The 26,216-nt window shown below is 43.1% G+C and overlaps 1 protein-coding gene across 6 annotated transcripts in view; it reads right to left on the bottom strand.

Moving 5' to 3' along the window:
- Window positions 1-5,066: 5,066 nt before the first annotated feature.
- C6H16orf58 (chromosome 6 C16orf58 homolog) overlaps window positions 5,067-26,216 on the bottom strand; it is a 74,452-nt gene continuing 53,302 nt past the window's right edge. For all 6 annotated transcript variants that reach the window (XM_029606823.1, XM_029606826.1, XM_029606824.1 and 3 more), the window contains 7 exons: window positions 26,120-26,190; window positions 25,815-25,999; window positions 25,291-25,348; window positions 25,078-25,148; window positions 5,553-5,711; window positions 5,288-5,365; window positions 5,067-5,199 (listed from right to left, as the gene is read on the bottom strand). In XM_029606823.1, coding sequence (XP_029462683.1) covers window positions 5,105-5,199; window positions 5,288-5,365; window positions 5,553-5,711; window positions 25,078-25,148; window positions 25,291-25,348; window positions 25,815-25,999; window positions 26,120-26,190 — 717 coding nt within the window. In that variant the 3' untranslated portion in view covers window positions 5,067-5,104. The remainder of the gene's footprint in view (window positions 5,200-5,287; window positions 5,366-5,552; window positions 5,712-25,077; window positions 25,149-25,290; window positions 25,349-25,814; window positions 26,000-26,119; window positions 26,191-26,216) is intronic.

Genomic DNA, 26,216 nt, shown 5'->3' with positions numbered 1-26,216 from the left:
TTGCTATTCCTTACAACTGGCATTTATGGTCTGGGAAAACAAATAAGCATGGGGGTAACTTGCTGATGCGACTGTTACTACCCTTAACCAACATGCCTAATACTTTGGATGCAACTCCAACATTGCTCTCTGCTTCAAAGGCAGGAGGTAACAGGGAATTGAACTCAGAAGGCAACCAACAAGGGCCATGTCTTTGACGGTTTGGGAAACTAAGTAAAACTTGTATGGCGCAGCAGATGCTACCATAAGCTTGCTGGACAGACTGGATGGACTGTTTGGTCCTTTTCTGCTGTCATTTTCTATGTTTCTAATTGGCTTGTGCTCTAACAGTTTTGAATAATTTTGTATCATTTGAGAATTTGATCATCACTCCCTTTGGCTGATCATTTATAAATATATTATAAAGCACTGGTCGCAGTATAGTTCCATGGAGGCACATCACTATTTACCTTCTCCATTGACAGAAATTATCATTCAGTCTTACTCAGTTTCCTATCCTTTAGCCAGTTACCAATCCACAATAGGACACTGCCTCCCAGCCCATGACTTATTAATTTCCTGATGAGTTTCTCATGAGGGACTTTGTTAAACACCTTTTAAAGATCCAGATACACTATATCAGTTGACTCACCCTTGTTAACCCTTCAAAAAAATCTAACACATTTGTAGGAAAGACTTCTTTTTGCTAAATCATTGTTGGCTTTGCCACATTAGTCTGTATCTATCCATCTGGCCAGTAATTTTGATCTTCAGAATAGCTTCTACCATTTTGCCTGGCACCAACATGAGGCTCACCGGTCTATTTTCCCAGATCACCCCTGCAGCCTTTTTAAAAAATGGGCATTAAATTAGCCACCTTCCGAGGACTTAAAATATATGGTAACCTTCTACTACGTTAGGCCGATTACGGGCTATTGTTGTTTTTTCTTATACTTCCTGAGATTTCTGTCCCCACGGCTATATTTCTTTGTTGTTTAATGCAATATGTTAATGTGATGATGTAAGACAAATTTCTTGTAAAAATGTTGCAGAGAATGTACATATTGCATTTATTTTCTGTAGTAAGTTAACACTTGCTGTAATCTTGAAAATTAGAAAAATAAAATAAAAAAAAAATAAAAAAATTAGCCACCTTCCAATCCTCAGATACTACAGATGATCTGAATGAAAAATTAGAGGTTAGTAGTAATATACAGTGGTCCCTTGACTTACGAACTCAATTGGTTCCAGAGGGCTGGTTGTAACTCAAGACTATTTTTTCCATAGGAAATAATGGAAATACCCATAATGCGTTCCAAACCTCCCAAAAGCACCCCTTACCTAACCATTTCTATAATAAAAAATGATTGTATAATGTCTGTAATTACCAGAAACACCAATAATTTCCTAGTGTAGTCACCAAAAAGTTATAAAATGTGCCTAGCCTACCAGAAACAACAATTTCACCTCCTCCACCAGTTCTTTTACGATATCTGCATATGGACCCTCTACCAGGTAACATCAAGCTAGGTTGAGAGAACATTGCACAAATCTCATCTTTGGCTGAGTTTCCTCACTCCGAAGGTCATCAAATCTTCACAAGAGAGCACTGTTCTGTTTGTATGCCACACTCTGAATGTCAAAGTGGCCCCTACACTAATACCTAAACCTCACCTCGAGTTAATAGGTGGGCCTCCCATAGAGATATAAATACCGATCTAGCGTGAAGGAATTACGGCTAGGCTAGGCTCGCTCTCTCTCTCTCAATGTTATGGTTATAACACGAGATCTGTTCGTAACTCAAAACCAGAATTTTGTTCGTAACTGAAGACTGGGAATATTGGTCATAACTCGAGCCGGTCGTAACTCAAGGGCCCACTGTATATGCAATTTTAGGGGTAGATTTTTTTTAAAATGCGCACGCACATCCATGTGCACACACTAGCCGGCACACACACATGGACGTGCAATTTTATAACATGCGCACGCCGGTGACGCATGTCATAAAATCGGCGGCGGTGTGCGCAAGGGGGAGTCTATTTTGTCCATATTCACAAGGCAACGCATCGGGGCCTTCCCCAGTTCCCTCCCAATCCATTCTAATTAAGGAGCAGACTGGGAGGGAACTTTCCTACCCCCTACCCTAACCTCCCTTATCCCTATCCTAGGGCCCCCTCATTTTATTACCTTTTTTTTGCTCCTGCAAAGGAACTGTAGTAAGTTGCGTGCACCGGCACCCTGTCAGCGCGCGATCCCCTGGCACAGCGGCAAATGGCTGCTGTATTGGGCGCCTCTAGCCCCGCCACCAAACCACCTCTTCCTGCACCCTGGACCGCCCCTCTGCTAAGGCCCGGCTCTTGTGCACATAACATGGGTTACGCACGCGGCTGGGCCCCTTTTAAAATGCGCATGGTGCGCACAAGGCCCAGCCACACACATAACCCCTGTGTTTTACATGCTCAGGCCATTACTGTTCAAGTTCTTTCAGAACTCTGAGGTGTATACCATTAAGTCCCAGTGATTTGTTATTCTTTAGTTTGTTGATTTGCTTTATTACATATTCCCAGTTCACTGTGATTTGATTCAGTTTCCCTGAATCATCATCCTTACAAAATGTTTTCCAATGTAAGTATCTCTCCATCATCCTATTTAGTAAAGGCTGAAGCAAAGAATTCATTTAATTTTTCTGTTATGGACTTGTCGTCCCTTTACTCCTTAGCCATCTAGCACACTCTTCTCAACCCAATCCTCAGGGCATACCTAACCAGTCAAGTTTTCGGGATATCCACAATGAATATGCATAGGATAGATTTGCATAAATCTGGGTTGAGAAGCACTGATCTAGCAGTCTAGCTGACTCCCTCATAGCTTACTGCTTCAAATATACTTGAAAAAGGTTTTATTTTGAGTTTCTGCCTCTCTGGCAAGTTTCTTTCCACATTGCATTTTGTCTCAAGCAAGACTTTTATCCTGTTTGACTCTATGCCATTCTTAACAGATAGTGCCTCCCCTCCCCCAATTCAGCTTGACTTATTTCGATATATTTTGCACCCTGTAGTATAGTGTCCCAGGTCTCCAAGATGCCTATTATGTCTTCAGCTTTGTTCAGTGCCATACATTTCAACTCTCCAATCTTATTTTTATTTTTTTTAAGACTTCTTGCATTTGTACACAGACAATTCAAAGCATGTTTTGTAATTGTTTTCAAAACCTGCTAGGAGTTGAAATGCGTTGTTTGGAATCATTTATCTCAGTCTGCTCGTTATTTAAATGAAACTGAGCTACTTCTGCCTCTATCACAACCTCTCTATTAGGATATTCATAATTCTGTTATCTCGATATCTTTTGAAGATATCTCATTCTGAACCATGTGCTCCTGAGGCACTGTTGGCTTTCCCCCATGATTTAGTTTTAAAAGCCGCTCTCTCTCCTTTTTAAATGTTAGTGCCAACAGCTGGGTTCCGCCCTAGGGGAGCCCTTCCTTTTGAAATTGGTTCCTGCTTCCCCAAAATGTTGCCCACTTCCTAACAACTCTAAAGCCATCTTCCCTGCACCATCAACTCATCCATGCATTAAGACTCTGGATCTCTGCCTGCCTCTCGGGTCCTGCACACAGAATAGGGAGCATATCTGAGAATGCTACCCTGGAGATTCTCAATTTCAGCTTTCTACCTTAAAGCCTAAATTTGGCTTCCAGAATCTCCCTCCCACATCTTCCTATGTTGTTGGTGCCCACATATACCAGGGCAGCTGGCTTCTCCACAGCACTGTCTAAAATCCTGTCTAGGTGGCATGTGAAGTCCACCACTTTCGCAACAAGCAGGTAAGTTACCAAGGGCCGGATTTTAAAAGGGTTACGCGCATAAGGTATGCGCGTAACCCTTTTAAAAACCCCCTGCGCGCGCTGAGCCTATTTTGCATAGGCTCGGCGGCGTGCGCAAGCCCCGGGACGCGTGCCGGCACGTGTAAGTTACTACTGCCTGGAGGCAGTAGTAACTTTTCAGATAAAGGTAGGGGGGGTGGAAGGAAAGTTCCCTCCGAGGCCGCTCCGATTTCGGAGCGGCTTCGGAGGGAACGGGCAGCGCGCACAGGGCTCGGCGTGCACAAGTTGCACAAGTGTGCACCCCCTTGTGCGCGCTGACCCCGGATTTTATAAGATACGCGCATATCTTATAAAATCCAGCGTACTTTTGCTTCCGCCTGATGTACCCCCAGTGATCATCATGCCCATGAGCCACCAGCTATCTATGTTCCTAGTGACTGATTTGCCAACTACAACAGCCATCCTAATCCTTTGCAGACACTGCTGGCGACACATCCTTGGTGCGAGAGGATAATGCATTTCCTGGATAGCAGGACCTAGTTACGGGATCATTTTCTGCCATGTCAGAGTGATGCTATCTTTCCAGGAGAGCTTGCTCTTCCAAGGCAGCACAGGGGCTGCCAGACTGGAAGTGAGACCGCTGTACTATATCCCTGAAGGTCTCTGTTTGCCTCAGCTCCTCCAGGTTTCCTACTCTAGCATCCAGAGGTCTGAATCATTCTCTGTAAGCCAGGAGCTCGTTGCACTGGGTGCATGTATACAACCTCTCATCAACTGACAGAACGTCTGCATCTTAATGTTATTGAGTTGTTAGTTATTCAAGGTTGCTAAGGAAGTAGGGATGGTATATTTTATGTTAGTTGTCAATAACCAGCAAGGAGACAGCAATTACTCTACTGATCAGGGCAGGTTGCTCCCTTGTTTATCTTAATCTCTAATTGACTCATTGTGATCATTTTCTTCTTATTTTAACTAGAATGACTATCTACAAATCATAGAATGCGCTTGTTGTGGAAGGAGGGCCAAAAGACTCAGCAATAAGCTAATAAGACTGCGATGCTAGTCAGATATGAGCATGCTGACCCCTGGTACCAGTGAGTTAGCCTGGGTCCAGACACTGGTAGCAGAGGATTGAGTCTGTACCTGGATCCAAATTATGGTATTGCTGGGTTCTGTACATTGTTCTTCATCCTAGTGACACTAGACTCCATGGCTGTGGAATGTGCGTATGTCTCTATATCCTCATGATTCTGCATTTATTAGCTCTGTATTCTACCATTACTGGACTCTTTTTTTTTTTTGTCACTGCATTTTCTTCTCTTCCAGGTTCCAGTCTACTCTCCACTCGTCGAAATTTAAAAGGTTCTTATCTACAACCCAGCCTTCAGTGATAAAACCTGCATAAAAGGAAAAAAAAGGATATATTATGGGGAGAAGAATAACCCTATACTGCAACTGCAGAAAACAAAAAAATGTTCCTTTTACCCTTCAAAAGTTCAGGAAAGATCCTGTCCAGAAGAAGATGAGTTTCTGAGATAATCTCCCAGATTCCTTCCTCAGAAACTATAATGGAAAACACAACATATTAATTAAGAAATGAAACATTCTGCCTATCAGCCTATTACAGGACTAGAAAATGCTATTTCTCTGCTGCTCCCTTCCCCTACTTCCCTCATTGCCCATACCTGCCTTCTCTTCTCCCCATTCTCCTCCTCTTTCTTCCTTGCTCCCTCTCCCCCTACCCTTATACCGTTTTGGAGTCTCTCCTGAAGCTCTCGAAGTGTGCTGGGCTCCACGCAGCACTGCTGCACCTTTCCATAGAGTAAAATGTTGAATACTTCGATGTGTGTGCAGGCCTGGATCATGTCTATACTGCTTGCATGTGGGTGGAGGATGATGGACATTCTTCCTGATGAGAGAGAGAGAGAGAAAATGAGAATACTCCTCTCACAAGGAAAAAAAAAAGACAGATACCTCAAAATATGGAGCCCAAACCAAACAGAATACACAGCTTTCCCTGCATAATACAAAGTAAATAATCCACCACCACACAGAGCTACCCCTCACAGTATATAGCTAGTACTTCCCACATCACAGACCTATTTCTAAAACAGAGGTGAAAAATTCCTAGGTGCCAGGTCACCTAAAAATTGGTGCCTGGCTAGTGAAAAGCCATTGCTACTGCTATGGAGCGCTGAGGAGAAGCTGTAGGCCATGGGCTAGAAGAGAGCTGCAATCACCTATGGTGAGCCCAGACAGCAAGACAGCAGCCACTGCTTATACTGGCCAGGATCAGAAGAGAATAACTGCTGCCTGCAGCAGGTCCTGACTATAAGAAATGTGCCACTGCTTGTAGTGGCCTGGAGAGGGAGAAGCCAGCCATGGCCTGTGATGGGGCTAGTTTGGGAGGACAACTGAAGAATAAAGACTGCAGAGGAGTATCGTTTTGTATTTTTATTGTAAACCACTTTGGTAGTTTATCACTGATTATGCAGTGTGAGTTTGTTAAATAAAAATAAACAAAATAATAAGAGCTAGAGGAGCGGGGATAGGTGAAGAGAAATATATATAGAAAAAACGCAAAACCGTGCACAAAATAAATTAAAAAATATAAAAGACAAAGAAAGCAAGTTTGCTTACTGTAAAATGGTGTTTTCCGTGGATAGCAGGATGACCATTAGATGATAAAGGGGTAAAAGGGGTGCTAAGGAGAAGGCAATAGCAGAGAGATTAAATTAATTGTTTGCTTCGGCCTTTACTAAGGAAGATGCAAGGCAGATATCCATGCCAGAAATGATATTTAAAAGTGATGATTCAGGGGAACTGAAACAAATCTTGGTAAACCTGGAAGATGTATTAGAGCAAATTGACAAACATAAGAGGAGAAAATTACCTGGAGATGGTATACATCCCAGAGTGCTGAAAGAATTGAAAAATGAAATAGTTTACAGGATTACTAACAATAGGTATGCAATCATTAATATCAGCTACAGTTCCTGAAGATTAGAGGGTGGCCAATGTAACGCAGGTTTTAGAAAGAGTTCCAGGAGTGATCCGGGAAATTACAGACAAGTGAGCCTGATATCTGTGCCACGAAAAATGGTTGAACCTATTCTAAAGAACAAAATTACTGAACAAATAGATAGATATAGATTAATGGGACAGTCAATGTGAATTTAGCCAAGGGAAATCTTGCCTCACCAATTTGCTTCCTGATTTTGGAAGGCATGAAAAAAACATGTGGATAAAAGATGTCATGGTTGTGAGCCCTTGTGCTGTGGTACGATAGTCTCGTAAACAAATCTACTAGACCCACGCTGACAGCTGGTGGACATGCCCTTCACCTGTACCAGCCCCGTTCTCCGCAGGTTGAGCCCTTGGGTTCGGGGGGGGGGGGGAGGAAGGACTTAGGCAAATGTCCCTAGGGCGGTGAGAGAGAATGTACAGACAGGCTGAGGTCAGGGCTGGTAGCAATCAGACAGTTACCGGATTCAGGCCAAGGGTCAGGACAGGCAGCGAACAAGGCATAGACAGGGTCCATAGCAGAAGACAGTTCCAGGTAGCAGGCAAAGGACAATACCAGGCCAGTAAAAAGAAGGATGGGACTGGGCAAGGTCATGGAGCAGAACAAGTTATACAGGATCAGGAATACGGCAACACACACTGCAGAAAAGCAGGAGGATCTGTTGCTGAGGCAAGAATCCAAACAGCAACTCAGGCTTAAATACAGAGAGAAGCTGAAAACATCAGAAGGCGCCAATCACTGAGTTCCTGCCATGGGGCCCATAAAATAGGAGCTGGCGTGCATGCGGTCGGGAACAAACTGGCAGCGGCGTTTGTTGGCAGCATCCATGCTGCTCTGGGATGTTGACGACATCATGGGGTTAGTGCTGCCGGTTGTGGGACGACCTCTTGACTGACAAACGTTACAAAAGGTGATCCAGTTGATATAATGTATCTAGAATTTCAGGAAGTGTCTGACAAAGTACCTCATGAGAGACTCGGGGAAACTAAAAAGTCATGGGATAGGAGGTCATTTTCTATTGTGCATTGAGAACTGATTAAAAAGATAGAAAACAGAGAGTAGGGCTGAAAAGTACATTTTCTCAATGGTGAATAGTGGAGTGCCCCAGAGATCTGCTTTATAACATATTTATAAATGACCTAGAGATGGGAGCAATGAGTGAGGTGATGAAAGTTTGCTGATGATACAAAAATATTCAAAGTTGTTGTTAAATTACAAGAGGATTGTGAGAAATTGCAAGAGGACTTTGCAAGACTGGGAGACTTGGCACCCAAATATCAGATGTCATTTAATGTGGACAAGTGCAAAGTGATGCATGTAGGAAAGAGCAATCCAAAATTATAGCTACACAATGCAAGGCTCCATATTGGCAGTCACCCCTAGAAAAAGGATCTAGGCATCATCATGAATAACATGTTGGAATCCCCTGCTCAGTGTGTGGCAGAATGCTAGGAATTATTAGGAAAGGAATGGAGAATAAATCAGAATATCATAATGCCTCTTTATCGCTTCATGGGGTGGCCTTATCTTGAGTATTGTGTGCAGTTCTGGTCACAGCATCTCAAAAAAAGATATAGCCGAATTAGAAAAAAGTACAGAGAAGGGAGACCAAAATGATAAAAGGGATGGAACAATTCCCCTATGAGGAAAGCCTAAAGTGATTAGGGCTCTTCAGTTTGAAGAAGAGACGGCTGAGGGGATATATGATAGAGGTCTATAAAATAATGAGTGGAATAGAACAAGTAAACGTGAATCGGTTGTTTAGTTTTTCAAAAAGTACAAAGACTAGGGGACATTCAATGAAGTTAACTAGGTGATACATTTAAGACAAATACATTTTTTTTAATACTAAAATGCATAATTAAACTCTGGAATTCATTGCCAGAGGATGTGGTGAAAGCTGTTTGTGTAGCTGGGTTTAAAAAAGGTTTAGACAAGTTCCTGGAAGAAAGGTCCATAAGCCATTATTAAAGCAGACTTGGGGAAATTCACTGCTTATTCCTGGGATAAGTAGCTTGAAATCTAATCGACCTTTAGGGACCCTGCCAGGTATCTGTGACCTGGATTGGCCATTGTTAGAAACAGGATACTGGGCTTGATAGACCTTTGGTCTGACACAGTACGGCAAATCTTTTGTTTTTATGAATTAGCCATAACAATAAGAGGGTGACATCATCCAGCAGCACAGAACGGACCTCTCTATCATAACTAGTAGAGCTTTTGCTCTACTTAACATGTGCAGGAATTCCCACTCAGGCGTTGCCTTGTGAAGCCCTTCGGTCAATTTTAGATCTAAATGTAATTAGGTAATCAACTCTTTAGGAAGGCTCATGTCTAATGCAGATGTCAAGAGGCACAACTTACAGATAAGTCACTGATGTAGCCATGGCTCTAACTTGATGAGCTTTAATGCTGTCTGGAATTTGTAGGCCTGATAGCATATAGCAGTGAGCAAGGCAGTCTGCTAGCCAGCTGGACAATGTACATTTGTCAACTGCTTTGCCCAATCTATTGGGATCATAAGAGACAAAATGATGAGAAGACTGTTGATAAACTGAGTTTGTCTCTTGTAGTAAGCAGAAGACCATTTACAGACCAAGGTAGGAAGGATTGTCTTGCCTTCATGTGTGTGAGGTTTTAGGAAGAACAGAAGTAGTACAATGGCTTGTTTAATATGGAAAGCTGACAACCTTTGATAGAAAATCAGGTGGGTGTGGAGCATTACATTATTGTGAAAGAATTGCATATAATGAACTAAAGACTGCAGTTCGCATACTCTTCTGGCCAAAGTTACTGTGACCAGGAATATTATTTTCCATCTTAAATATTTGAGTGAGGCCATATCCACTGGTTCAAAGGGTAGTTTCATCAGTTATGTCAAGATCACATTTAGATTCCATGAAACAGGAGGTTTTACAACTGGTGGTTAGTATGCCCCAAGACTTTCACAACTCTTGATATTAAAGGATGAATGGAGATAGCAGCTTATGTTCAAACCAAGAATAAACCTATGACACTAAATTGCACTCTTAGGGGTAGATTTTTAAAAAATGCGTGTGCGCACACATGGACGAACAATTTTATATCACGCACACACCAATTAAGGAGCGAACTGGGAGGGAACTTCCCTACTCCCTACCCTAGCCTCCCTTCCTCTTTTCTCCCCACCCCCTAAACCTGATCTCCTGTACCTTTTTTGTTGTTGTTCTGTACATTGCTGCTTCTCCGGAGCAAAAGCAACTTGCGCGCACCGGTCAACTGCTGGCGCATGCTCCCCCGGCACAGCAGCAAATGGCCATGGTACCTGCCCCTCAAGCCCCGCCCCTCTCTGCCTCCCAGACCCCCCCCCCCCTTTTCAGGCCCTGGCACTTACTTGTGTCCCGGGGTTTACGTGCATGGCTGGGCCCGTTTGAAAATTGGCCCGGCGCGCAAAAATCCCGGGATTTACGTGCACTAGGGTTTTAAAATCTGGCCATTAATGATGAGGTAGCAAGGCCAGATTCAGAAAGCAAAAGCAAATAATTTAGTGACTCTTCTTAGTTTGCATGCAAATGAATCCAAATTGTTGTTTTGACACCACGTGGAAAGCCTTTCATTTGAAACCATAAGCTCTTTTAGTTGAAGATTCCCTTGCGGATTCTAATTTGCTTTAGGAAAGGACAAGTCTTATTAAGCGCTCAACATCCAAGCTGTCAAGTTGAGAAAGGAAAGATTCAAATCAAATAAACATTTTTCTTCTTGAGTTAACAAGTATGCAGTGGCAGGTGCGTGTCCACAAAAACGCCTAAGTTCCTTACAGGATGATGAGAAGTGAGTGTAGCAATCCTGGGGTCATTAGAAGGGGACAGTTTGAGGGTCTGTTGGTTATGGATGAGGAGGAGTTCAGGGCAAGCTGGAGGGAGGTCAGGAGAGAGTGTTAATGGAGGTGAGGCATTTCTCCCAGAAGTAAAGTAGCAGATAGTGATTCTCAGATGGGGATGATGATTTGAACATCATCAGCGTAAATGTAGAATTTGAGACCAAGATTTGAAAGATGATGACAGAGGGGGAGGAGGTAAATATTGAATAGAGTGGAGGAGAGGGAAGAACCTTGGGGCACCCCTTGTGGAAGAGTAAAGGAGGAGGATTCTGAGGAGCTGAGAGTTTAACGGAGAAACGTCTGTTTGCTAGGTAGGATCTGAACCACAAGAGGGCTGAGCCATTTATGCCGATGTCAGTAAGGCGAGAGATGAGTAGATTGTGGCTTATTGTGTCAAATGCCGCTGAGATGTCAAGGAATGCTATGAGGAAACTATGACTTTGGTCAAGGCCAGTGAGGAGAAAGTCAGTGACTGAAAGAAGGAGGGTTTCTGTGCTTAAGTTTTTGCAAAAAACAAACTGTGAGGAATGAAGTATGTCATTGTCATCAAGGTATTCCATGAGTTGGGTGTTAACAACCTTCTCCATGATTTTGGAGATGAAAGGGAGATTGGAAATGGGGCGGTAGTTGGCGGGGTTTGATTACTGCATGTTTGAGGGGTTCGGGAACTGAGCCAGAGGAAAGGGAGCAATTAATGATCTCTGCTAGTGGATGAGCAATGATATTAGGAATGGAGAGTAAGGATTTAGTAGGTATAGATTCAGATGGGTGGGATGCAGGCTTAGATTTTTTAGGGATGGCCTCAATTTCTTTAGCAGATGTGAGCTCTAAGGTATTAAAAGAGTTTTTGTTTTTTTTTTTGAGGGGAAGGGGTTGTGGTAGTAGGAGGCAGGGTGCGGAGTAGGTTGGCTATTTTGTTGTGGAAGAATTGTGCAAGTTCTTCACACTTAGTGCTAGCTTTGTCAACAGTGATGGTTAGGGGGGTGGGACTGGTAAGGGTTGTGACATAGGAGAAGAGGGCTTTGGGGTTAAACGTGTATTGATGGATCTTGGTGGCATAGTAATCACGTTTGGTTTTTTGAATGGCATTACAGTATGAGTGTAGGTGGGATTTGTAGTCGGTAGAGCGCTGTGGGTTTGGGTCTTTGCGCCATGCTCTTTCTTTGAGTCTAAGGTTGTGTTTCATTAGGTGTAGTTCGGTGGTGTACCAAGGTTTGCTGTTGGACGGAGTGGTGCATTGCTTACGGGTTATGAGGGGGCATATGTTATTGGCTATGTCTTGTGTGAGGCTGGCCCAGGAGTTAAGGGCAGTATCAGGCAAGGAGCAGTCAAGTCTGTGAAGGGATTCGGAGAGTGCTGTGGTGAGTTTACATTACAACTAGCGACATTAACAGAGACTGAGTCTTGTTTTACAATGAACAGGGTAGAATAACTTGGATAACCTGGGTAAAAAAAAAACAATGATCAGGGAAGAAATAATCTGGAATAACATATTCTGGGGTACATAATGTTGGGTGAAGCAAAATAGAGAATTGGGTCTGTATAACATGGGTGAAGAACAGGGAAAATTGAGTAGGGGAGGACTATGAAGTCCTAAAGTTGGTTAGTGAACTCATGATGCGGATAAGAAAATGGCTGAGGTTCTATGAGGGGCGAGGGATTATGTTCCAGGAGGCCAGGTGGGGCATAAATAAGGCAGATTTGGAGGTCAGGAGATTTGAATAAGCAGACTTCAATCTTTGGCAGGGGGGCAGATATTTGTAGGCCTAAGTTTAAGGGATTTTTTGGCGATGAGGAGAATGCCACCACCCCTTTTTTTCGGTCTTGGTATGGAAAAAATGTTGTGGGAGCAAGAGGGGAGTTGGTTCACAAGGACAATGTCAGCATCCTTAAGCCACGTTTCCGTGACGGCACAGATATCAGGTTTGTGGTCATGGATAAGGTCGAGGATATGAGTTTTTTTGGTGAGGGAGTGAGCATTGAATAGCATGAGTGATAGAGTGGTGAGGCCAAGGAGTTGTGTAAGAGGGGAGATGAGGGACTTACGAGGTGTTGGAGGGTTAGCAGAGGTGGAAATCTTAGCAAGGGTTGGTGTCTACGGGGGATGGGGAATGAGTTGAGGGGTGTGTGAGACTGGGGAGGCATGTTGGATGGAGGTATGGGGGAAGATCGAGGGAAGATGACGGGGAAGGGGCGGCGAGCAATGAAGCGGAGGAGGAAGAGGGAGGGAAAATAAGTGGAAAATGGTGAAAGGTGGATAACCGTATCACAGGTAGAGTTTGCAGGGAAACAAAGAAATATTCAGGGAAAAGTTAAACAAAAAATAGAAATCATTCAGTGGCAGGAATTCAGCAGGTGATAAATAAGAGACATAGCAAACAATTCAATACCGATCTAAGTACAATATATAGCAATTTGTAAAATATGAAGCAATTTAGAAGGTAGTCAAATTTGAAGTAGCAATGGAGGGCTGGCGGAGGAAGGAACTTGCAAGAGATGTGTGTCCGTATGTTCAGCGAGGTTGCAAGTCTGATGAGAGAATCCACAGGCTGTCGGTGAGCTGAGTGAAGATGATGGATGAATGAAGGGGAGAGAAGGTCTCAGAGTGTTCGGATGCGCTGATAGTGATGCTCCGGTGCTCTGGTGCGCACGAAGGGGTGCACAAAGGGGCATGCCCCTTTGTAGCGCTCCTTAGGCGTGAGACGCATGAGAAAGGAGGGACGTTAAATGCAGATTCTGTAAGCTTCTTCTCTGATGGGATTCCAGCTGGGGGAGGGGTCAGCAACCACGAGGTGGAGGGGATGGGCTGAGCACAGGGAGAGATTCAATCCAAGCCCTGGAACTGGCTTGCAGAGCAGTAAAAAGCACACAGAAAAGTAAGTACCTGCATGGAAAGGAGAGAAGTTAAATGAGATTCTGTAAGCTTCTTCTCTGAAACCGGACAAAGATGATGTATGCATTCTTAGCAACCAATAGTAGCCGAGGGTACGTGATTCCACTATCATTGGTCAGAAGAACATTGCTTCAGTTTTTCTACACAGTTACTGAACCATATAGGATTGATGTGCATTAAACAAGGAGCTTCGAAACATCTTTTTGCCAAAGTTGTCTTTCCCTCATGGCGAATTTGAATATATTCTATTTTCCTTGGTCTTTTAAGAGCAGATTCTACCACTACTGACTGATGGGGTAATTGTACTATTTCAAAGCTCAGAGATTTTTGATCTCTGTGCTTGAGGTCAAGTTTCCTTAGTATTGGGGCACAGAAAAGGGGATTTTCCCACATTTTCATTTGTAAATCTTGCAGAATACAATGGACTGATTTCCCTGTTGGATCCACTGGAGCTTCCAGAACCTGGAAAAGGTCTGCATGAGGATCTTTGCCCTTATGTACATTCACTCCAAGAGCTTTTTCTAATTTGTCCAGAAACCTGGAGTAGGAAAAGTCTTCTTGTGGGGGGGGGGGGCACGGGACAAGTGTTCTTGAAGTTCTAAAAGAGAGAATTCCCTTCAATCTCCCTTCCGAGCTAAGAGGTAAGGAAACTCTTATCCAAGATTCCAATGATGAAGCTGATGATTGAGGAAGAGATAAAAGCTGATGCATATCCTTGGAGTGACTAGAGTCCACTACATGCAAATGTCATGGGTTAGAAGCCCCTTGCATGGGTTCCAATGGAAAATATAGTTGTATTAGAAAAGGTACAGAGAAGGGCAACCAAAATGATAAAGGGGATGGAACGGCTACAGAGGTTAGGGCTGTTCAGCTTGGAGAATAGACAGCTGAGATTTTTATAGAGGTCTATAAAATGATGAATGGACTAGAACGGGTAAATGTAAATCGGTTATTTACTCTTCCAAATAATACAAGGACTAGGGGGCACTCCATAAAGTTAGTAAGTAGCACATTCAAAACAAAATTGGAGAAAATTATTTTTCATTCAACGACAATTAAGCTCTGGATCAGAGGATGTGGTTAAGGCAATTAGTGTAGCTGGGTTTAAAAAAAAGGTTTGGACAAATTCCTGGAGAAGTCAATAAACTGTGTTTAACCAAGAAGACTTAAAAAATAGCCACTAATTATCATTGTGGGATAGCAGCTTGGGATCTATTTACTGTTGAGATCTTGCCATGTACTTATGACTTGGATTGGCCATTGCTGGAAACAGGATACTGGGCTTGATGGATCCTCGATCTGACCCATTATGGCAAATTCTTATTGAGGATTCTGAGACTCCTTCTCATGATGGTAAAGATGACATCTTGAAAAGGAAAGGTTGAATGCTACCTTCTCTATTCTTAGCTACTAATGAAGTAAAGAAATCCTTCAAATAACTCTGCTACTTGGTCAAGTGGCTCCCGGCATGATGTACCCACAAATGTCGGTATATAAAAGCTAATAAATAATATGCCCTCTGCTCTAATGTAAGTGGTGGAATATCATTTTCTGATACTAAAATGGAATGTTGCACATCATCTGGGCTTTGTAGAATCTGTAATGGTGGCTGATTGGATACACCAGAGAGCAAACAGGATCTCGTGTTTCTAGAAGTAACCTTGTGACAGCAATTTCATTGGTGAGAGTGTTCTAGTTCAGTGGTAGAAGGGGGATTATATCCCCTTGTGCTCCACTGAAGAGTTTGCCCTGACCAGCATATAATTGCATTGGAAGATTGCAGTATGATGCACTGATGTTTCAGATGGTTTAATGGGCAAAGTGAACAACAATGTTCCAAGGCTCAATGCATCAAAATTTTGGGCATTGATGGTGCCAGTGCACCCTTGTGCATCAACAGAGCCAATGCACTTCAGCCTCTATGCTTCTTTGGGGCTTGATGCTCCAATGGTTTTGCAGAATAGTGCCTCTATTTCTTCCACACACAGTTACCCTAAGGTTTTAGCAACAGGGAAGATTAGAGATGCAGGAGTTCAACTCTATTCCTGGTGAGACAGATGACCCTGCATTTCAGGAAGAGACTTTCTGAAACTTTTGCAAGTCTCATGCAGTTCTGCCATTTTCCATGCTCTAAACCATTGCGTTCGTGGGGACATCCGTCCACAATTGAAACAATTTGCTTTGTCAAGGTCTAGACCCATTATTTTAAAGAACTGTAAGATATGATGTAATCTCTATATAAATTTCTAAATAGACATCATATGAGCCGACAGACTTTGCCAAAGTAGTATTGTGAATTGACGAGACCTCATATATGTGGCGGGCTGTTCAACCACAAGCCCTACTGCCACTATTAGAAAAACTTGCGGTGATGTAGGAAAACTTTTGCACCGTCTTCACGTTATAATCATTGGTCTCACAGAAAGACTGGATGTGTAACCGTGAATATGTAACAGTTTACTATGCAGCGGGTTATAAACAGTAGGTTATTTTGTTACTTATCGTAGCGTGGTGTTGCAGATAGGGTATAACACTGGCTCTGGCCCGACACGGCTCGTGTTTCGGAGAACCTTCTTCAGGGGCCGCTCAATGCCATTACTAAAATGTAAAAAAATATGTTAGAAAGTGACCAAGGCAAAATGTCAACCATGGCTACTTAATACCTACATTTCCCAGTTCTGCCAACCAGTTCCACTACCGGGCTGCAAATGTGTTCGGACAGCAGGATCCGCCATCTTGCCTAGGCGGTTATATACCTACCACCGTGGGCGGAGATAGTGACATCAAAGCATCGTGGGCGGAGACAGAGGATAATGACGTCAAAAACAACTGACATATCGTGTCGGAAACGCTAAATGAGGGAAGACCACTCGACAGAATCATTAAGACCAAGTGGGAATTGTGCCGACAATGTGTAGATCCACCACTGTTCCCGGATATTTAGTTGATGATCGCGATCACCTCCTCGAGGGTTAGAAAGAGTTTGTTCCAGGATGGTCCATCGGAGCTGATCAAAGCTGTGTCCCAGCTGGGTGCAGTGATTTACCATGGGCGCCTCCAAAGTAACTGTATTGAGCCGGCTGCGATGCTCAAACAGCCGTGTTTTAATTTTCCTGCGGGTGCGTCCTATGTAAAAAAGTTGACAGGGGCATTGGATGAGGTATACTACCCATGAGGAATCACAGCTCGTAATCGATCTTTTATAATATGTATGACCAGTTCGCGGATGTTGCCAGGAGGGACCCTCTATTGTGATCGAGCACATATCACATTTCCCACAGCTTGTATGGTTACCTGAAAATCCAGTGTTAATGCGTTGGCTGACAGATGCATGTACTATTTGATCTCGTAGATTTTTACTCCGCTGGTATGCAAATAGGGGGGGTTCCTCAAAGATCGGATATAATTGGAGGATATGCCAATGTCTTTGGATACTTTGCATTATGAGGTAAAATTTATCTGTGTGGGTAAGCACACAGATATCAGAGGTTACGGGTTCTCGAACTTTGTAATTCAACAGGGCTGCACGAGGAGAATGCCATGCTCTTTTGTATGCCTTGTACACTGCATTATACGGATAGCCCCTTGTGAAGAATCTTTCTGCCAGAATGCCTGCTTGTTGTTTGAAATCATAATCTGTGGAACACAGGCGTCTGAGCCGAAAAAATTGGCTCACTGGTAAACCATGTTTGAATGCTCTGGGGTGGAAGCTATGATATCTGAGTAAATTATTTCTTTCTGTGTCTTTTCGATGAATGGATGTGTGTAAATGTGAATTTTGGATGGAAAGCGAAATGTCTAAGAATGTCATGTGCGTAGTGCTGTAATGAGTGGTGAACTGGAGGTCACTGTCTACAGTATTAATCCAGACCAAAAATTCTTGTAGAGGTATTTTATGATCCCTCCAAATGATAAGCAGGTCATCAATGTAACGGATCCACAGGGATACTGCCCCAAACCACCTTGATTGATAAACATGAAGTCTTTCTAGTCTATCCATGACTAGATTGGCAATGGAGGGGGCTGCAGAAGAGCCCATTGCTATACCGTGAATTTGAAGATAAAATCGATCATTGAATGAGAAATAATTTTGCTGGATAACCAATTTTGCAATTTCAAAAATAAACCAATATGGAATTCTTGACCTCTCCATGTTGTTTTTGAGGATTTCTTCAATAGTCAATAATGCTGTGGTGTGAGACACATTAGTGTACAGTGATACTACATCCATTGTGATAAGTGTGACAGGATCTGTCAAAGAAGAATATTGTTCCAATATTTTGAGGACTGATGTAGTGTCCTGGATGTATGACCTCATTTTTAAGACATGGGGTTTCAAAAAAGTGTCGAGAAAAATAGCTAAAGGTTCTAGAAGAGATCCATTGCTAGATACTATAGGTCTTAATGGAGGGTCCACTGCAGATTTATGGATTTTGGGGACTCCATACATCAATGGAACACGTGGATGTTGGACCGACAGGAAATTTCTTTCTTTCCGTGTTAAGAAAGGGGATACTTTCTCGTCCAGTAAACTATCAATCATGTTGAATACTGATTGTGTGGGATCTTCATCCAGACTTCTATAATATTTGGAATCGGCAAGGTGAGACGTTAACTTGTCAATATAATAATCACGGTCCATTATGATGATACTACCACCCTTGTCTGCGGGTTTGACAATTATGGAAGGGTTGTTTGTTATGGACCGGAGAGCTTGACGGTCTTCATGAGAGAAATTGATGAATGGATGATGTTTATGATTTTCAAATGCGATCATATCCTTAATAATAAGGTCGTGAAATGTACTGATATTGGGGTCCACTGGACCAGGGGGGATCCATTTAGATTTTGCCCTGACAACAGAAATGTGATCGACCGGAATCTCATTGGTGGAACAGTATAGTTTAATTTGCAGTTTGCGGATGAATCTGGTCAACATAATTCGACTTTGAAACGGGTCGTGTCTCTGGTGGGGGACGAAAGAGAGACCCAAATTTAAGACTTGCTCTTGATGATCAGTGAGTTGGTATCGAGATATGTTTATAACTGCGGATCGTATCTGGTTTTGGATCGGGTTTGAGGACCCTCCTGGGGGTACGATGATGTTGTCTGGTCGCTGTGTGGGTTCCTTTGAGCATAGGCTTGGGATATGGGGTCCGATCGGTAGGGTTTGCGCTGCGTTTGGCGTTGCCATCTCCCCCGACGGCCTCTTCCTAAAAAAGGCTGGTTGTAAGAACCCTTTTTGGTGTATCTGGGGGCTTCTCCCTCATCGGAACCGTTAGACCCACTTCCCTCCGAGTCTTCAAAGGTAACCCTGCCCGGTGGGTTGTCTTCTTTGTTTAACCAGCGATATACGTTATTTGTCGCATAATCGTCTTCATCCCTTTTGAGGGTCTTGAGTTTAAGCTGTTTGACGGAAGTTTTGAATTCATCCAATTTGTTATTGTTTTTTTCTATAATTTCTTGAAGATGTTCTGCCGAAAAATTCATCCATTCATCGAAAAGACACAGAAAGAAATAATTTACTCAGATATCATAGCTTCCACCCCAGAGCATTCAAACATGGTTTACCAGTGAGCCAATTTTTTCGGCTCAGACGCCTGTGTTCCACAGATTATGATTTCAAACAACAAGCAGGCATTCTGGCAGAAAGATTCTTCACAAGGGGCTATCCGTATAATGCAGTGTACAAGGCATACAAAAGAGCATGGCATTCTCCTCGTGCAGCCCTGTTGAATTACAAAGTTCGAGAACCCGTAACCTCTGATATCTGTGTGCTTACCCACACAGATAAATTTTACCTCATAATGCAAAGTATCCAAAGACATTGGCATATCCTCCAATTACATCCGATCTTTGAGGAACCCCCCCTATTTGCATACCAGCGGAGTAAAAATCTACGAGATCAAATAGTACATGCATCTGTCAGCCAACGCATTAACACTGGATTTTCAGGTAACCATACAAGCTGTGGGAAATGTGATATGTGCTCGATCACAATAGAGGGTCCCTCCTGGCAACATCCGCGAACTGGTCATACATATTATAAAAGATCGATTACGAGCTGTGATTCCTCATGGGTAGTATACCTCATCCAATGCCCCTGTCAACTTTTTTACATAGGACGCACCCGCAGGAAAATTAAAACACGGCTGTTTGAGCATCGCAGCCGGCTCAATACAGTTACTTTGGAGGCGCCCATGGTAAATCACTGCACCCAGCTGGGACACAGCTTTGATCAGCTCCGATGGACCATCCTGGAACAAACTCTTTCTAACCCTCGAGGAGGTGATCGCGATCATCAACTAAATATCCGGGAACAGTGGTGGATCTACACATTGTCGGCACAATTCCCACTTGGTCTTAATGATTCTGTCGAGTGGTCTTCCCTCATTTAGCGTTTCCGACACGATATGTCAGTTGTTTTTGACGTCATTATCCTCTGTCTCCGCCCACGATGCTTTGATGTCACTATCTCCGCCCACGGTGGTAGGTATATAACCGCCTAGGCAAGATGGCGGATCCTGCTGTCCGAACACATTTGCAGCCCGGTAGTGGAACTGGTTGGCAGAACTGGGAAATGTAGGTATTAAGTAGCCATGGTTGACATTTTGCCTTGGTCACTTTCTAACATATTTTTTTACATTTTAGTAATGGCATTGAGCGGCCCCTGAAGAAGGTTCTCCGAAACACGAGCCGTGTCGGGCCAGAGCCAGTGTTATACCCTATCTGCAACACCACGCTACGATAAGTAACAAAATAACCTACTGTTTATAACCCGCTGCATAGTAAACTGTTACATATTCACGGTTACACATCCAGTCTTTCTGTGAGACCAATGATTATAACGTGAAGACGGTGCAAAAGTTTTCCTACATCACCGCAAGTTTTTCTAATAGTGGCAGTAGGGCTTGTGGTTGAACAGCCCGCCACATATATGAGGTCTCGTCAATTCACAATACTACTTTGGCAAAGTCTGTCGGCTCATATGATGTCTATTTAGAAATTTATATAGAGATTACATCATATCTTACAGTTCTTTAAAATAAAGTGTAAAGTAATACTGTTTAACAGTATGGATCCTGCTAAACTAAAGGAGACGTTCAGCTACACAGCTGATTACGTGACCACGTTGGTGCAAAGCCACGCATTACTGTGCGAAGATGCCGGCACGTCGAAATCGAACACTGAAACGGAATATATGGAGTTAAACAAAAAGCTTATAAGATCTCAACTCCATTCAGCAACTTTGGTGCAATACCTACACCAACAGATCATTCCTCGGGGCTTACGGGTCAACAAGTCCCCATTAGTCTTCAGAGAAGACGATGCATTTGTTGCACGCTGGATCTCAATTCTGAACAAATGTTCGATTGATCTGATGGTGCTGATTGTGGAACGCACAAAGACATCAATAGAGGAAACTGAAGACAAGTTAACATCGCTAAAAGAGCAGATCACTCAAAATTTTTCGGCAGAACATCTTCAAGAAATTATAGAAAAAAACAATAACAAATTGGATGAATTCAAAACTTCCGTCAAACAGCTTAAACTCAAGACCCTCAAAAGGGATGAAGACGATTATGCGACAAATAACGTATATCGCTGGTTAAACAAAGAAGACAACCCACCGGGCAGGGTTACCTTTGAAGACTCGGAGGGAAGTGGGTCTAACGGTTCCGATGAGGGAGAAGCCCCCAGATACACCAAAAAGGGTTCTTACAACCAGCCTTTTTTAGGAAGAGGCCGTCGGGGGAGATGGCAACGCCAAACGCAGCGCAAACCCTACCGATCGGACCCCATATCCCAAGCCTATGCTCAAAGGAACCCACACAGCGACCAGACAACATCATCGTACCCCCAGGAGGGTCCTCAAACCCGATCCAAAACCAGATACGATCCGCAGTTATAAACATATCTCGATACCAACTCACTGATCATCAAGAGCAAGTCTTAAATTTGGGTCTCTCTTTCGTCCCCCACCAGAGACACGACCCGTTTCAAAGTCGAATTATGTTGACCAGATTCATCCGCAAACTGCAAATTAAACTATACTGTTCCACCAATGAGATTCCGGTCGATCACATTTCTGTTGTCAGGGCAAAATCTAAATGGATCCCCCCTGGTCCAGTGGACCCCAATATCAGTACATTTCACGACCTTATTATTAAGGATATGATCGCATTTGAAAATCATAAACATCATCCATTCATCAATTTCTCTCATGAAGACCGTCAAGCTCTCCGGTCCATAACAAACAACCCTTCCATAATTGTCAAACCCGCAGACAAGGGTGGTAGTATCATCATAATGGACCGTGATTATTATATTGACAAGTTAACGTCTCACCTTGCCGATTCCAAATATTATAGAAGTCTGGATGAAGATCCCACACAATCAGTATTCAACATGATTGATAGTTTACTGGACGAGAAAGTATCCCCTTTCTTAACACGGAAAGAAAGAAATTTCCTGTCGGTCCAACATCCACGTGTTCCATTGATGTATGGAGTCCCCAAAATCCATAAATCTGCAGTGGACCCTCCATTAAGACCTATAGTATCTAGCAATGGATCTCTTCTAGAACCTTTAGCTATTTTTCTCGACACTTTTTTGAAACCCCATGTCTTAAAAATGAGGTCATACATCCAGGACACTACATCAGTCCTCAAAATATTGGAACAATATTCTTCTTTGACAGATCCTGTCACACTTATCACAATGGATGTAGTATCACTGTACACTAATGTGTCTCACACCACAGCATTATTGACTATTGAAGAAATCCTCAAAAACAACATGGAGAGGTCAAGAATTCCATATTGGTTTATTTTTGAAATTGCAAAATTGGTTATCCAGCAAAATTATTTCTCATTCAATGATCGATTTTATCTTCAAATTCACGGTATAGCAATGGGCTCTTCTGCAGCCCCCTCCATTGCCAATCTAGTCATGGATAGACTAGAAAGACTTCATGTTTATCAATCAAGGTGGTTTGGGGCAGTATCCCTGTGGATCCGTTACATTGATGACCTGCTTATCATTTGGAGGGATCATAAAATACCTCTACAAGAATTTTTGGTCTGGATTAATACTGTAGACAGTGACCTCCAGTTCACCACTCATTACAGCACTACGCACATGACATTCTTAGACATTTCGCTTTCCATCCAAAATTCACATTTACACACATCCATTCATCGAAAAGACACAGAAAGAAATAATTTACTCAGATATCATAGCTTCCACCCCAGAGCATTCAAACATGGTTTACCAGTGAGCCAATTTTTTCGGCTCAGACGCCTGTGTTCCACAGATTATGATTTCAAACAACAAGCAGGCATTCTGGCAGAAAGATTCTTCACAAGGGGCTATCCGTATAATGCAGTGTACAAGGCATACAAAAGAGCATGGCATTCTCCTCGTGCAGCCCTGTTGAATTACAAAGTTCGAGAACCCGTAACCTCTGATATCTGTGTGCTTACCCACACAGATAAATTTTACCTCATAATGCAAAGTATCCAAAGACATTGGCATATCCTCCAATTACATCCGATCTTTGAGGAACCCCCCCTATTTGCATACCAGCGGAGTAAAAATCTACGAGATCAAATAGTACATGCATCTGTCAGCCAACGCATTAACACTGGATTTTCAGGTAACCATACAAGCTGTGGGAAATGTGATATGTGCTCGATCACAATAGAGGGTCCCTCCTGGCAACATCCGCGAACTGGTCATACATATTATAAAAGATCGATTACGAGCTGTGATTCCTCATGGGTAGTATACCTCATCCAATGCCCCTGTCAACTTTTTTACATAGGACGCACCCGCAGGAAAATTAAAACACGGCTGTTTGAGCATCGCAGCCGGCTCAATACAGTTACTTTGGAGGCGCCCATGGTAAATCACTGCACCCAGCTGGGACACAGCTTTGATCAGCTCCGATGGACCATCCTGGAACAAACTCTTTCTAACCCTCGAGGAGGTGATCGCGATCATCAACTAAATATCCGGGAACAGTGGTGGATCTACACATTGTCGGCACAATTCCCACTTGGTCTTAATGATTCTGTCGAGTGGTCTTCCCTCATTTAGCGTTTCCGACACGATATGTCAGTTGTTTTTGACGTCATTATCCTCTGTCTCCGCCCACGATGCTTTGATGTCACTATCTCCGCCCACGGTGGTAGGTATATAACCGCCTAGGCAAGATGGCGGATCCTGCTGTCCGAACACATTTGCAGCCCGGTAGTGGAACTGGTTGGCAGAACTGGGAAATGTAGGTATTAAGTAGCCATGGTTGACATTTTGCCTTGGTCACTTTCTAACATATTTTTTTACATTTTAGTAATGGCATTGAGCGGCCCCTGAAGAAGGTTCTCCGAAACACGAGCCGTGTCGGGCCAGAGCCAGTGTTATACCCTATCTGCAACACCACGCTACGATAAGTAACAAAATAACCTACTGTTTATAACCCGCTGCATAGTAAACTGTTACATATTCACGGTTACACATCCAGTCTTTCTGTGAGACCAATGATTATAACGTGAAGACGGTGCAAAAGTTTTCCTACATCACCGCAAGTTTTTCTAATAGTGGCAGTAGGGCTTGTGGTTGAACAGCCCGCCACATATATGAGGTCTCGTCAATTCACAATACTACTTTGGCAAAGTCTGTCGGCTCATAAGAAGGTCTAGACCCAGGCAGAAGTAGCAGATTTCATGTCCACCCATAATAGACATTTTCCTGCCACACACACAAAACCTACTTACAGTAGCTTTTTTCTAGGAAGATATTCTGATGAAAAATATTTTTTTGAACTGTGCTGTTTAGGGGCTGCTGAAGCAGCAAGGCAACTTCAAAGATAAGAGCTATTGCTCAGATGAAAAAAGACTGAGGGGACTTACAAGGCAATTCCTGCACATGCTCAGCAGAGCAAAAGCTATATTAGCTATAAGAAAGAGGTCCGTTTAGAGACGCTGGATGATGTCACCTACATGTTATGGCTAATTCAGCTCTGCTTATTGACGGAAAACTGAAAACCAGACAATACAGATGAGCAAAAATGGGAAAAAAATAAGAAACAGACAAAAACAGAAAACGCGCAGCCCCCCTCCCCCAAAAAACAAACCATCAACATATCCAAAAAAATAAGCAAGTTACAAGGAGAAATAACATTTTGCCTTGGCTTCTAAAAAAAAAAAAAAAAAGAAAAAAGTAGGCTGCAATCCAAGTTTTCTAAATATTTTTCCACCCCTGCCCCACAATATAAAATGGGTAGCTTTGTATTTTGTTTGATGCCCCTATAATATGGCAGCAAGCGCCAATATACAAAGCAAACAACCTCCCAAAATACAGAGCTACTCCCACAATGCAGTCAAAACCCCACAATATATAATCAATTACTCACGTAATACATGTGTGAGACAGTAGGTGGCAACTATGAGGAATCCCATAAATAGAAAGAGAGCGTTTCCTCTTAGAAGTCTCACCTTTTGTGTTAGTCCAGCCCAGCAAATACTTTTTCTGGTTATTCACCCGTGCCTTTTCAAGATCTGAAACACTGCAACACAGGATGGTTCACTATATAATATGTATATTTTTTATAATGGTAAGTACCAATTTCTCCACACACTGGAAAAACCTGGGGTTTGGTCATTGCCGCTTCAGGAAGACTGATTACAAGTAATAAGGAAGGAACTCACCTAGAGGCCAGTGACAAGAGTGGAGCCCCCAAAATAACTGTTAGATCCTGGTGGTACACTGGAGAGAAAGAGAGAAAGATACTGACTTTCAGGGATTAAGCAGATTTCTTTTGAAAAGCATTTCCTGAGGTAAGAGTAAGAGCCGTTTCCAGAAGCAACATATTCTATAACTTACCACCCCAGGTTAAACAGCCCTAATCTCTGACTATAGTGAAATCTCTTCTTATCAGTGAGGGACCCCTATTCTTTTTGTAGCTCCTAATGTAAGTACCCCAGTACCAAAACTTTCCTTAGAACCATACTCACCTGGCACTGTGAACCTTTCCTCACAGCTGTGTCCGCCATCAGTGCAATGCTGGGACCATGAGCTTCCTCAGATCAATGCACCCTTTCATGGAGACTCTAGTGGTGTGAACTTCAACACAGCAGTGCCCTGCATATTTTCTCACAGCACTGTCTTGCAAGTGCCACTCTGGCAATGCAAATTTCCTCACAACCATTTGTGTATTAACCTTGATGTTTACCTGGGAGCACAGGCTCCATAGCATTGGCTGCTGGGGGTGCCAGGACCTTCCCCTCCCTGAGGAAATTTTCCACCAGAATGCGGAGCCGGGCTTGGTTCAGCGTTTCCATGACAACTCCACGAACAGCACGGTAGTTGGCATAGAGGTGGAGAGAGGTGAAAAGGACGTACAGGGCATAGGTGAGGCTATGGAAAAGGAAGCAGAGCTCAGAATATATGTGAACCATGGGGGTATATCAACCGCCCAATGCCCAGCTAGGTGTAAACTCAATTATCCCCTCTCTCATCCACCTCATTGCCACTCACCGAAGGTTGTCTGCAACCAAAGGGATCAACAGGAGGCTGACCAGCAGCCCAGCAAGGTTAACTAGGGTCTCCTGCAAGGAAAGCACAGATGTATCAC

Source organism: Rhinatrema bivittatum, chromosome 6 (assembly GCF_901001135.1).
Source record: "Rhinatrema bivittatum chromosome 6, aRhiBiv1.1, whole genome shotgun sequence".
Taxonomy (NCBI): domain Eukaryota; kingdom Metazoa; phylum Chordata; class Amphibia; order Gymnophiona; family Rhinatrematidae; genus Rhinatrema; species Rhinatrema bivittatum.
Note: the sequence above shows the minus strand (reverse complement) of the source record. Positions and strands in the feature narration are given on the sequence as shown.